At 45.8% G+C, this 14,441-nt stretch overlaps 1 protein-coding gene and 1 pseudogene across 1 annotated transcript; both read left to right on the top strand.

Annotated features, from left to right (window-relative positions):
- Nucleotides 1–70: 70 nt before the first annotated feature.
- Nucleotides 71–6,217, top strand: LOC136351233 (G-type lectin S-receptor-like serine/threonine-protein kinase At2g19130; annotated as a pseudogene).
- Nucleotides 6,218–10,341: 4,124 nt separating this feature from the next.
- Nucleotides 10,342–13,924, top strand: LOC4326708 (probable inactive receptor kinase At4g23740). The gene is made up of 2 exons (XM_015794018.3): nucleotides 10,342–11,728; nucleotides 13,008–13,924. The coding sequence occupies exons 1-2, from the start codon at nucleotides 10,456–10,458 to the stop codon at nucleotides 13,658–13,660; spliced, it is 1,926 nt and encodes a 641-aa protein (XP_015649504.2). The 5' UTR covers nucleotides 10,342–10,455; the 3' UTR covers nucleotides 13,661–13,924.
- Nucleotides 13,925–14,441: the final 517 nt, after the last annotated feature.

The following is a 14,441-nucleotide window of genomic DNA, read 5'->3' as shown; positions in this document are numbered from 1 at the left end:
AAATTTATTAAATATAATTAATCCGTCATTAGCACACGACTCCTAATTCCGCCTTTGCACTGTGCCTGTCAAACCAAGGGAAAGGAGCCGACAACGTAATCACTTCCGGAGGGGGAGACGGCGGATGGATGGGGAAACCCGCGCCGGCGCCGCGTGGGTGTCCGATGCCAGCCGGCCGGCCGGCCGGCGCGGTCCAGCGCACTGCGGGCGGGGGACGGTCGACGGCGAGCAGCCGCGCGTGGAGGAGGCGGCGGCTGCCGACGATACGGTGCGGACGAGGGCGACGGCATGTCGGGATGTTCGTCGTCAGGCCCCCGCAACCCTAAGGTTCGTTTGCATCTGCACTCCTAGGGACGCCGGATGCAAACTGCATACCTGTTCTCTAATTATTCTTCTCTAAGGTTGTAGTTCCTCGCAGAACAAGCTAATTTGCAAAATCTTTGCACTTATTAATATCTTAACCAAGCGTATAAAAAAAACAGAAACCAACGACGAATGAAAACTAGTGCAGGGCGAATATCTAAACGGCTTAAATCCACATGGGCAATTTACTGGCTCAATTGTGGGTTGATGTAGTCAGGAATCAGCTGTACTAGTTATCAACTCATTATCAAGCTTGTCGAGTTTGATTTGATCACTAACCTTTCTATGTGGAATTGTGGATATATACTGACCATATATATATAGCAAGGAAAGTGACACAAGAATGTGAAAGCCACATTAAGGGTTGATGTTGGCAGGAATCAGCTGCACTAGTAACTATATCAACTCATTATCAGTCTTGTCAAGTTTGATTTGATCACTGACCTTTCTATGTGGAATTGTGGATATATACTGACCATATATATATAGCAGGGGAAAGTGATGCAAGAATGTGAAAGCCGGATTAAGGGGAAGGGAAGAACAGACGATCAGTCATGAAATGTTTGACCCAAGAAAAGCAGCGAAGAGTCATGTGGCTTTATGGGTCCATGGGGGGCTACTTGAGTTGACAATGGCAAACTAATTAATTCGGCACCTTATCCGCACATTTTGAGCCACTTATAATAATCTAAATTTTATGCTTCTTTGGCTGTATGCTTGGATTTGGCATCTGTACACTTCCAAGTTCCACTGCTTCATAAGTTAAAGTTAAAGTGACCTTTTCTGGGTGTACTGTTTTAATTTGTCCAGTAAAGTGGTCTTTTTTAGCAGGATGCACTGATGAGGAGCTGAAACAGGAGCCATCAATTGAAGGATTAACGCAAACTCCATTCTGAACGAGCAAAAACAGGAAGGTTAGAGCAGTTCTATCATCAATTTTAAGATCATCGTTAGTCATCAGGCACATGAGCACTGTTCATGATATATGCACTCTTTTCTAGCTTCCATTGTCGAAGGTCAATTATTAGAAATAGATTACTGGCTGACGCATAGTTTAACTGAGAAGTTTTTGCACTATAAAATCTTCAACACAAGTGGCTTATGCATACAATATACATGATCTGGAAGTAGAGGAATGAAAAGTGCTAGTAACTCACTATCACTTGTTTGACTATCAGTCGATGGGGATTAGGTCAAATCCTTTCCTTTCAGGATTGTTGTGATTTTTTAAACTAAAATCCCTGCCAATGTGAAGGAACTGGGTCCAATCCCTGTTTATGCAAATAACTAACGTTTGCTAAAAGCAAAGTAAGAACTTAACCAACTGTCATTTGGAACAGACACTGGTGGTATTCATACTTCATATATTAAAAAGTTTGACTAAAAGCTATATAAAAGTCAAGAAAACCACAAGGCTTAAAAAACAGCAAAGTTTTTTCTGCTAAGGGTGCATGATAAAGCTAGTTAGGAAAAGGTTATGGTGTGTGCTATCTGATGAAGCTTGTTTGTCCATGTTGATTCTTTTGTTTCATGCTAGTCAATGACATAGTTCGGTGTCTCCACTTTTGGTTAAGTTTTGTGCATTCCAATATAAGCATCCTGATATTGTTATCTTTCAACTACCACTGTTTTCTTTCTTTTTGAAAACTCGTCGTGTTTCCTCACATGCGGACCTACAACGGCAACTGAACAAAGAAGGCACACCCTAGTTTATGTTTAAAGATCAGTGCAGATCTAGGTGATGCTGCACTATCAAAATTACCAGGCCTAACTGTTTGGTGTGTATTTACCAAAACTACTACCAACTGCCAGAATTCTGAGTCTTTTATTTCTGGCAGATAAAACCATTTTTTAATTCGAATATCTTGCTACCAAGTCAGCACTGTGACAGTTTCTCTTGTTTTCATGCACTCCTTTCATTGTTAACATGGAAAACTTTACATTCAAGTGGAATGAAACATTGCATACAGTTCAACAATGCATATCTTGCATCATTGAAGATCACAGAATTTTGCATTAAATTAGCATAGACTGTTTGCATCTTATCCTACCTCTATGTGAATTTTCCCAATGTTTTCGTTTGTGCTAGTAATGTACCACTATATGTTGTTCATTCATGATATGCTCCATTTTTATTGGAAGCTGCTAACGTTGGTGGACCATGAACTATAATTCTGACCAGATAAAAAATGTTAGGCCAGTCTTGGATCATATCAAGTCAATGGTACTTGGAACAGATCATGTTGGGTTGTGGGATGCAAATGTCTCATAAAGTCAGAAACGGTCTACCTATCGAGTAAGAATGGTCTGCTCGTTCCATTTTCCTTCCTTATGTTGATTTAAATTCCTAAGATGCTAAAATTGGCCAATAATTCTTCCCGTAGTGACAAATCTCTTGTTAACACCACATATTCTCTCCCTTAAGGGTTTCCTTTTCCAGAGGAAATCCCTTCTTGTTTCAGGATGCATGCACTTTTGTACTTCTATTCATGACATCGTCTGCATGCCAGTGCTGAAAGTACATCACTGATCGTAGCAAGCACATGTGGATCAAAACAGTAGCTGTCCAACCGAATGGCCATTTCCCTAACTTGGAAAGTGATTATTAGAGTTTGTGTCGAATATGTGTACAAAGTCAGTTACAGTTTAGGACTTGGAGTTGTACTAGGTGTTATGACTAGAGTAAGAGTCAGACTCTATCCTAGAACCTCTCTTAAATAGAGGGGCGGACCTGCTGTAACCGCACATGGCGACTTAGTATTGCGAGAGGGAGCGGCTGCCAGTGGCGTCCGGCCATGAGTCGTTGTAACTCTAATACGCTGTAATATGCTGGATCGGGGAGAAGCGCCCGTAATTAGTGCCCCGGGGATGTAGGTTTCGGCTGAACCTCGTTAACAAATATCGTTCCTCGGTGTCGTCATCGTGTTTGGATCTCCTATGACGTTTCTTCCACGTTTGGTTCTCAGCGTGCTATCGGGGCCGGTTTTATAGCAGTGATAGTACAATCGATGAAAAGAAAAGCTGGAAAAGACATCGTTTTTTTATTTTTATATATAGCATTTTTGAGATAAAGGTGCTTGACCAGTTTGGTACAGTATGTGACTGTTAGATAGTTGACTGTCTTCATCAGTTTTAGTGCAAAAGAAATATCTCGGTGGCAAACACATTCTTCTTCCTGTTTCTAAACAAATCTAGTCTCCACTGTAAACGGCGAAGTGCACAGGCTATGATGGAAACGGGAGCAGCATGAATATTCTTCAATCGTTACTCAAGGTATCTATCCTTATTGCAATTTCGTTTGTTCAGTATGTTCATGTTGCTCATGTCCTTATGTATTCCTGTCTCCTCTTCAGAGATAGTGCTTTCACATAGGAACTGAACTGCAAACATTCTTTATCTGCCCTCTCTGCTGCAATGATCCTCAACTTGATTATATTATTTCTGGGTAGCCATGCTGCAAGTGCATCAAATACCCTTTTTCCTGGCCAACCTCTCTCAGGCAGTGAAACCTTAGTATCAGAAAATGGCATTTTTGAGTTGGGTTTTTTCTCCCCAAGTGGTACAAAGCACTACCTCGGCATACGATACAAGAACATTACAAGCAGCAATCCAGTAAACTTCTGGCTGGGAAACAGGATTCCCATTACTAACTTCCTTAATGCAACATTGTATATCGATGCCGGTGAACTTTATATTGAGGAGCTTGGCTCTGTTCTATGGACCTCAAATTCAATGAAAAATGCATCAGACACTGCTGTGGCAGTTATCCTTAATACTGGAAACTTTGTAGTAAGAGATCAGCTCAACTCTTCTATGGTCGTATGGCAGAGCTTTGATCACCCAGCTGATGCACTGCTCCCAGGAGCATGGCTTGGATTGGATATGGTCATCGGAGCCAACATCTTGCTTACCCTGTACAAGCCTCCTTATAATTGTACCCTCATGATTGACCAAAGTAGGAAGAGGGGATTTATCATGTTCATTGATGGGCATGACTATCTTGGAACATTTCCAGATTGGATGGTTACCTATGAAGAAAATGGCAGTTTGGTACGATTAAATGATCCAGAAATTCCAAATGAAATTGAATTCATGAAATTGCATCTGGGGCAAGTCAGTTTGTTGAAGTGGATAAATAATGCAACAAGTAGTGGTTGGCAACCTGTGTGGAGCTACCCTTCCAGCTGCAAAGTTAGTGCTTTTCACTGTGGTGTGCACAAGCACAGGAACATGCAAATGCATTGATGGTTTCAGTCCAACGGAGCCAAGTGAATGGGAGCTTGGACATTTTGTTAGTGGCTGCTCTAGAATTACCCCCTCAAACTGTCAAGGTGCTGTTTCCACCGACTCGTTTGTTTTGTTAGACAACTTGCAGGGCTTTCCTGACAATCCTCAGAATGTGACGGCAGCAACTAGTGAAGAATGTCAAGCTGCCTGTCTAAGCGAATGCTTCTGCGCAGCATACTCATATCATTCTGGCTGCAAGATATGGCACAGCATGTTGCTTAATTTGACTTTAGCTGATAACCCTCCATACACCGAGATTTATATGCGTATAGGTTCTCCAAATAAAAGCAGGCTGCACATACTGGTTTTCATACTAATTTTTGGGTCAATAGCGGTTATTCTTGTCATGTTGATGCTTCTCTTGATATACAAGAAGAGATCCTCATGTGTTGCAAGCCAGGCAAAAATGGAAGGTTTTCTTGCAGTGTACTCTTATGCACAGGTCAAGAAAGCTACAAGAAACCTCTCTGACAAACTGGGGGAAGGAAGCTTTGGAAGTGTTTTCAAGGGAACAATTGCAGGTTCAACGATTGTTGCTGTGAAGAAGCTCAAAGGCCTAGGGCACACAGAGAAGCAATTCCGGACAGAGGTGCAGACTGTTGGGATGATCCAACATACTAATCTTGTCCGTCTTTTGGGATTCTGTACTGGAGGGACTAGAAGGTTGCTAGTCTATGAGTATATGCCAAACGGTTCTTTGGATTCTCATCTCTTTTCAGAAACCTCAAGGGTATTAAGTTGGAATCTTCGCCATCGGATTGTCATTGGTATTGCTAGAGGTTTGGCCTACCTGCACGAGGAATGCAGGGACTCCATCATACATTGTGACATTAAGCCTGAAAATATACTACTTGATGCGGAGTTATGCCCCAAAATTGCAGATTTTGGTATGGCAAAGCTTCTTGGACGGGAATTCAGCGCGGTACTCACCAGTATCCGAGGAACCATTGGCTATCTTGCACCAGAGTGGATATCTGGACAGCCTATTACCTACAAGGCAGACGTCTATAGTTTTGGTGTCCTGCTCTTCGAAATAATATCAGGGCGGAGGAGTACGGAGAAAATTCAACATGGAAACCATCGATATTTCCCCCTTTATGCTGCTGCTAAAGTGAACGAAGGAGATGTTTTATGCTTGCTTGATGACAGGCTGGAAGGAAATGCGAGTTTGAAGGAGCTGGATGTTGCCTGCCGAGTTGCTTGTTGGTGCATCCAGGATGATGAGATCCACAGGCCATCAATGAGGCAAGTTATTCACATGTTGGAAGGTATTGTCGGCGTTGAATTGCCTCCTATCCCGGCTTCCTTTCAAAACCTGATGGACGGTTATGATAGTGATTTATATTCTGTGGAAGTTTGATATTGGATCTCTTCAGTTGCTAGTAGTTTTTATTGCGTGTTTCTTGACCTTGATCTGTATCACTCTATTCTATTTGTTTTGTAGTATTCGGCTATGTAGCTGTCTTTGAACTCTGTTTAGTCTGAACTATGTTCCATTGTTGTCAATTCTTTGTAATGGGATTATGTTGTGGTTGAAGTCTTGCATAAGTATAACTTCATTTGCACATTAACCACTCTTTCGGACTACTACAGTGCTTTACTATTAGCTGTCTGAACTGTCCATCCATCCAACAATATAAACATTTCTATGTTATTTAACTGAGATTAAGGTTGAGAAGAAAAAACTTTAACATATATCTCATTAAATGAGGGGTGAATGGGATGGAATGGTAGTTAGCAGTAAAATGTTTCTTATATTTTTTAACAAAATTCAAATTCTTTAAATATATTTATATTGTTGGACGGAGGAGTATATATTAGCCCCCCGGGCAAAAGTGTCGGCTCAAAATGCTGGCCCATCTGATGGTGCCGACCTGTGTGGGCTGTGCCAATGCACAAGTCACTGTCAAGCCCAAATATATCCTGGAACAACTCCTGCAGGTTATTAACCGTTAATAATAACCTTCATTTTTCATTTACAAATGCAGCATTACCCCTAGCCCATCATGTAATAATAGTATAACAATGGCAAGAGCACAAATAAGGACACGATCCTTTGCAGTGCGCGGTGCAGGATGAGGCTCGTCGCTTTGCGTTGCGCCCCCTGTACATGTCGCGCGTGCATCCGTGGATACCTCTCACGGGCGAGAAATGACAAGTCCAAACCCCACCACCCGGTGTCCTGTCCCGCATCCTGTTGTGTTGCTGCTGCCTTTTGTTTGGCTACTTGTTTTGGCTTTGGCCTTGCCTTGGCGACTACAGCTGCATCAATCCATCACACGATTCGTCCCTTCGCTCGCCTGATCGATCGCCTTTTCATCTCGCTCGATAACGACGACGGCGACCCCCCCCCCCCCCCCCCTTGCTGGCTTTTTGCTGCTGCTGCTGCTGATAAGCTGAGACTGTTCTCGCAATGAACAAGGGTACGGACTACGGACTGTTCAAGTTCACAGTGCCAGCCTTTGCCTTACAGTGATGCAGTGAGCTGTGCGAGACTACGAGGTGAGGATTTTGCTTGGCAAAGTCTAATTTACCCGGAAGCTTTAATTTGGTTTTATCCGGTAGGTTATCTTGCATTCTTGCCCAGCTACTCTGCCAGCAAGTTGCAAATCTCCTTGTCAATCCGTGACTCTGAATGGTAGTTGAGCAGCTTCAGCTACATTGCGGGACCGAATTAACCGTCAAACACGATTCCTAATCCCGCCTTTGTACTACTCCTATCTGCTTAGCAGATCTGTCAAACCAAGGGAAAGGAGCCGACAATGGAATAATCACTTCACAACTTCAAAAGCCAAAAGTTTTGTTGATTGCTCCTCCATGCGTGATGGAGAAACGTCTCAAAGTCACCCATATACAAAACGATTTGAAATCGGATGCAGATCACTGGTCACATCCAAGCTCCAGCGTCATCGCTTTGCCTTTATTTTCTGTTGCCACGGCAGCAAGAGCATGATGCCAAGATATCCTATTACAATAGCCTTTTTTATTTTTCAAGAAGAGATGGTAGTGGTACTAATCAGCCGTATGGCAGTGTACAGATTAAACAAAAACGGTACAAGTTGTAGACGAGAATTGATTGAAATCTCGAGGGTTCGGTGGATGAGATGAGGGGGTAGGGTACGTACGTATGCGCATGTGCCTGCAAATCATGGTGTACTCGGTGGTCCGTTTCCATGTCGATCTACCCAGCATCCACAGCCAAATGAAGTCCCTGCAAAAAAGGACACAAAAAACTCCAGCCTTCAGAAAACGGCGACCCATACATAAATCTCGAGGAGATCGAGTACTAGTATACGTAGAGCTACGCGTGCAAATACTGCTTCGTATGGTACACGGAAGCATGCAGAAATGCACAATATTGCAGAGGCACATGGTGATCAGATGGATTAATTTATCGTACTGTAGTAGTAGGAGGAGGTATGCCCTTCATCTCAAAATAAAAAATAAGTTCATTTATACTGTTTCTATATTTAACGTTTGATTCTCCGTCTTATTTAAAATTTTTATTATGGTTAATATTTTTATTATTATTTGATAATAAAATATTAATAATACTTATATGGCTTTTACCTTTTTAATTATTTAAATAAGATTGACAGTCAGACGTTGAACCATAGAGACCTATAAATGAACTTATTTTAGGATGGAGGGTGTATATAGCAGTGAGTTTTGTGTACGACAAACGGAGACGGCGGCCGGTGAGCAGTGAGTCAGTGTACGGCTGTACGTATATTTATACGAGGCTGGTATTCCAGTTGCTCCGTTTGGAATAAACACCATTGCTGTTTCCAGCCTGCGCAATATGGCATGCAAATGCGTCCCTCCATGCAGCTACTACGAGTAGTTGGGAACAGCATCCACATAAATACTGCTTAATTAATTGCGTCGACTAAACTAACTATAGCGGCGAATTGATTTAACCTCGTTTCAATGATGAGCCAATGATGCAATCGCAAACCCATCATGCTATGAGTCGTAATAAGAGGAGAGACGGGTACGTACAAGCTAGCCTTGTTATGTTTGTGTGCTTAGTTGCTTATTACCCGTACGTCTCTTTTGTTTGAACTCTAAAGCTAAAGCTAAAAGCAATTAGCGTGAGCTAACAGCCTTTTTGGTTTTGGTAGTAGTAGCACCAGCAGCTTCATATCCATCATGCAAATCTCCTGCTGCTTGATTCCTTCGCGTTGACAATGATTACCCCCCTGATGATGTTTTAGAGTAGTGGTAAAACTGCATGCTAATGCTGTCAGTGCCCCACAAGCATGAAACTGCCAGAGAGATGCAGCAAATTGCTGGCGATAGATGGTTCAAACTTGTCTGTCTGATCTGACAAAAAGTAAAAGTCAAGCTTGCAGGGATGGCACACTTGTCTTTCTGGTGTTCTTCTTCTTCACCGTCTTTTTTTTTCGTAAGTGTTATTTTTCTTTCTTTCCAAGAACAGTTGCCGTTGGATGCAATCATCACGGTTCCAAACTCGCAATCTTTTTTGCTTGTACAAAAGTCCATGGCAGATCGCCACGCTTTTCCCGCCGGGCCAATCCAAAGGCCCCTCCACTTCTTCCTGCTGCTGCTTGCGTTGGTTGATGTGGATGTGTCATATGTAGTGTGATCTTACTGCTCTTGCTAATGCAGTTTTCAGCTCTCGTCATTTGTCAAACTTTGTTAAGTTTTTTTTTTCGCGTTTAAGTTTGGTTCTTTTGACTTTGGGAAGGGGAACGAACGACATGTAGGGTCGTTGGGACTTCGGTTGGTTGCTCACTGGACATGGACAGGAAGTGGGCACATGTAGTGAAAGCATGTCGCGGTCACATGGCTGCGATTAACGGAATTGGAGTATGTTAATGCGATCAGTAATTTTCTGGGAATGTGATTAGTTGGCTCCCTGCTCTGTTTTTTTTTTTGGGGGGGGGGGGGGGGGTGATGATCGGGTCGGTTGTCGCCCTGTCTCGACAGCGTAATAAAATTTGGTGGGCCAATCTTGTAAACGCTTGTAAACCTCATTTTCTTCTCCTAATAAAATTTGGTTGGCCAATTCTTTGGTCTATCTGGTGAAAAAAATTAGAAAAATTATGAACGGTTCATATTGATTGTATTGATAATAGAGACTACTGTGAAACACCTCTCCCTCATCAAAACGTCCCAGGTGACAAAAATGGTAGCCAGCAAAGGAGGCTTCTAGCCCGAAGCGCTCACAATCCCGTGCCAGTCTCGTTGCCGGTTGCCGCCCCCGCCGCCGCCGCCAGGGGCGGCATATGAGTTATCAACGCATCGGGCTCACGTGAAAATCCCGCGAGGCAAGGCGAGGCGAGGCGAGGCGAGGCGTGCCCTGCCCCGTCGCGTCGCGCTTGCCAGTTGCCAACCACGCGAAACCAACCCAAAAAAAAAAAAAACGGTAGCCATCAGGCGCGGCGCCGTCGTGCGCCACAGCGACCGACCCGTCTCGGTCTCGTACTCTCGTGCACCGCCCCGCCCGGCCCAATCGTACGTACGTTCAGCCGACACGGCCCGTGCACCGCGCGCCCCCGCCCACGCTGCGCGGCGCCTTTGCCTTCCACCACCACCACCTTCCCACCTCTCCTCGCTCGCACGCACATGCCGCTCCCCACAAATCCTGCAAAACAAACACCACGCCCCGCCCGCGCGGCACCAACCCCAACCCCAGCAAGAACCCCCCCTGGCGCACGTTTCCCCAACCACGCGCAGCCGCAGCCGCTGCAGCTTCGACTCCTCTCCAATCTCCACCACCACAATCTCCTCAGATCCAAACCCACACGCACTCTCCCCCGCTTCTGCTGGTTTTCCGCCATGCCGCCGCCGAGGCTGCCGTGCCTGGCGGCGTTCCTGGCGCTGGCGCTGGTGGTGGTGGTGTGCGCGGCTGAGCCGGACGCGGACAGGGCGGCGCTGCTCGACTTCCTCGCGGGGCTGGGCGGCGGCAGGGGGCGCATCAACTGGGCGTCGTCCCCGCGGGTCTGCGGCAACTGGACGGGGGTCACCTGCAGCGGCGACGGGTCGCGCGTCGTGGCGCTCCGCCTCCCGGGCCTCGGCCTCTCCGGCCCCGTGCCGCGGGGCACGCTCGGCAGGCTCACCGCGCTGCAGGTGCTCAGCCTCCGCGCCAACAGCCTCTCCGGCGAGTTCCCGGAGGAGCTCCTCTCACTCGCGTCGCTCACGGGGCTGCACCTCCAGCTCAACGCCTTCTCCGGCGCGCTCCCGCCGGAGCTCGCGCGGCTCCGGGCCCTGCAGGTGCTCGACCTCTCGTTCAACGGGTTCAATGGCACCCTCCCCGCCGCGCTCTCCAACCTCACCCAGCTCGTCGCGCTCAACCTCTCCAACAACTCCCTCTCCGGCCGCGTCCCGGACCTCGGCCTCCCGGCGCTCCAGTTCTTGAATCTGTCCAACAACCATCTCGACGGCCCCGTGCCCACCTCGTTGCTGAGGTTCAACGACACCGCGTTCGCCGGGAACAACGTGACGCGGCCGGCGTCGGCGTCGCCAGCGGGGACGCCGCCCTCGGGGTCTCCTGCGGCGGCCGGCGCGCCGGCGAAGAGGCGGGTGCGGCTCAGCCAGGCGGCCATCCTCGCCATTGTCGTCGGCGGGTGCGTCGCGGTGTCCGCGGTCATCGCCGTCTTCCTGATTGCGTTCTGCAACAGGAGCGGCGGCGGCGGCGACGAGGAGGTGAGCCGCGTCGTGTCCGGCAAGAGCGGGGAGAAGAAGGGGAGGGAGTCGCCGGAGTCCAAGGCGGTGATAGGCAAGGCCGGGGACGGGAACCGGATCGTGTTCTTCGAGGGCCCGGCATTGGCGTTCGATTTGGAGGACCTGCTCCGCGCTTCCGCCGAGGTTCTTGGGAAGGGCGCGTTCGGCACGGCGTACCGGGCGGTGCTGGAGGACGCCACCACGGTGGTGGTGAAGAGGCTCAAGGAGGTGAGCGCCGGGCGCCGCGACTTCGAGCAGCAGATGGAGCTCGTCGGCCGGATTCGGCATGCCAATGTGGCGGAGCTCCGGGCATACTACTACTCCAAGGACGAGAAGCTGCTTGTCTACGATTTCTATAGCCGGGGAAGCGTATCCAACATGCTTCACGGTATGGCTCTTGCTCTTGTTCTTGCTGTCATTTTCTAACCGGAGGGGAAACCTCAAACCCCCCAGGTTCACTTCTCATAACAATCCTGGATGTCACAATCATCATATCAATGCTAAATTGTACATTGCAATTAATTTACTGTTGTATTTTATTGATGTCATTCTCGGTCAATAGGTCTAATTGTTAACTGGCGATGATAATGATAGGTGTGATATTCAAGAACCTGCTTTTCTAGGATTTAGAAGGTGCCACGATAAGTTAGAAGAAAAATTGAGATGTCGTAATTCAGAAGGAAAATGATTTGTAATGTGATGGCTTAGATATATGAGGTTGCTTGTCTTTTGGGAAGGTGATGGAAGTTAGATAAGTTAGCTATACTTGTTTAATTAGAGGCAGGAAACTTCTGTTGATTGAATGGTAGGGTGGACAATTTTGGATGTATTTCATAATTGAACTAGTGAAGTATATAGGGTACAAAATACTCGACAGGTCCTTGTCTTGGTACGGGGCTGCATTATTTTGAGTTTTCTACCTGAGAACTTGAGACCTTTGACTTGCGATATTTAGGGGTAAAACCCAGTTTACATTTGGTCAATTTGGTTCTCTTTCTATATATACTTTCTTGTCTGCTTTGATTTTAACCTTTTATTTCAGTATAAATGTGAATTATCCTCTTTCACTCTTGCTGAATATGCCACTCGGGACTTCTTTACCTTTCTAATTGGGCCAATTTTGATGTCCCGTTCATGTTTTACTTTAAGTGGTATATAGTTCTAATATCTCTAGTGCCTATATGCAGCCATGTGAAATTAGAACCTTCTAAATTTATATTCCTTGTTTTGGATTTCTGTCTTAAACTTGCCATGCTCATTGAGAATGAGCTGATTGGTAAGCTTATATTTTATAAGGCTCCACCATTGCTCTTAGCTGTATTCACTTGCAATCTTGCATGTGGAGCCAGTTCAATTCAAGTTCACATGGCATGCTTGGTATGGTCAACTGGTCATGTCAAGGCCAGAATGGTAGCATTACAATATATTTCCTTAGATGCGGCATCTTATTGCAGATAAATGACCGAATTCCTAAATTCAGATACAATATTTCATCAACAAAATAAAAAACACATGAATTTTTCTGTGATCCGCTGTAGTAATGTTGGTATGTTTTTCTTCATCTGAAATGGATCAGGATAAATTAGCAAGATAACCCAATTGTATTTATTCTACCCATAATTGAATGTGATGTTCAGATCGTAACCATCTCTTTTTGCCCCACGCAGGAAAGAGAGGGGAGGACAGAACACCTTTGAACTGGGAAACCAGGGTAAGGATAGCCCTGGGAGCAGCAAGAGGGATTGCACACATTCACACTGAGAACAATGGGAAATTTGTTCACGGCAACATCAAGGCCTCAAATGTCTTCCTGAACAACCAGCAATATGGCTGTGTCTCCGACCTCGGCTTGGCATCGCTGATGAACCCAATCACCGCAAGGTCCCGTTCTCTGGGATATTGTGCACCAGAGGTCACAGATTCGAGGAAAGCATCGCAATGTTCAGATGTCTACAGCTTTGGTGTCTTCATACTTGAGCTCCTGACCGGGAGATCACCTGTTCAGATCACTGGTGGGGGCAATGAGGTTGTTCACCTTGTCAGATGGGTGCAATCTGTTGTCCGGGAGGAGTGGACTGCCGAGGTGTTTGACGTCGAGCTGATGAGGTACCCCAACATCGAGGAGGAGATGGTGGAGATGCTCCAGATCGCCATGGCATGCGTCTCAAGGACCCCAGAACGGCGGCCTAAGATGTCGGACGTGGTGAGGATGCTTGAAGATGTGCGGAGGACCGATACCGGGACGCGGACCTCGACGGAGGCATCCACTCCGGTGGTGGATGTTCAGAACAAGGCAGAGAGCTCATCTGCCGCTCACTGAACCTCACTCGTTGGAAGCTGCCCCCTAGTTTATCATGTTGTTTGTCTTACCAGGTAGGGAACTAGGGGAATGAATCCTGTGTTTTGACAGTACTGCTTGCCTGCATGATGATGATTCTTTTGTCGTAAGAGATTACATGTTACAAAATTGTAACGCCTTGTGGACAGAGCTTGCTTATTCAGCATTTGCTCACTGCTGATCTGTAAGCAAAGAACAGCACCTGCTCTCTGAATTATTCTTGGATAGTATTATTAACTTCTTCAACCCTGCTTGCAGATCTCAGAAACCATTGACGCCAAGTCAATGTTTAACTTGCCAGAATCATTCCCTTTTTCCTTGTTAGAGCAAGTTTAATAGTATAGCCAACTACTAGCTTCAAATCATCTATAGCTAATATAATAGCCAATTCATACAATAGTTGCTTTATATACTATTAATACATGGTCTCACATATCATACCACATTACGTTTTGGAGTCTGTGCTGCAGCTGGCTACAGATCTGTAGTCCGCTGCTCCTCTCTCTCTCTTCCTTTATCTCTTTAAAATATGTTTATAGCTGGTTTATAGCTTGCTATTAGAGCAGGTACAATAGCAGGCTATAAGCCAACTGCAAACATATTTTAATAAGATAAAAGATGAGAGAGAAGAGCAGCGGGTTACAAATCTGTAGCCAGCTGCAGTACGGACTCCAATACACAATGTGTGTATGACAGTGGGACCATATGCTAATAGTATAGTAAGCAACTATTGTATGAATTGGCTATTAGATTGGCTATAGAT

This window comes from Oryza sativa, chromosome 1 (assembly GCF_034140825.1).
Source record: "Oryza sativa Japonica Group chromosome 1, ASM3414082v1".
Classification (NCBI taxonomy): Eukaryota; Viridiplantae; Streptophyta; class Magnoliopsida; order Poales; family Poaceae; genus Oryza; species Oryza sativa.
This window is presented reverse-complemented; position numbering and strand designations above follow the sequence as displayed.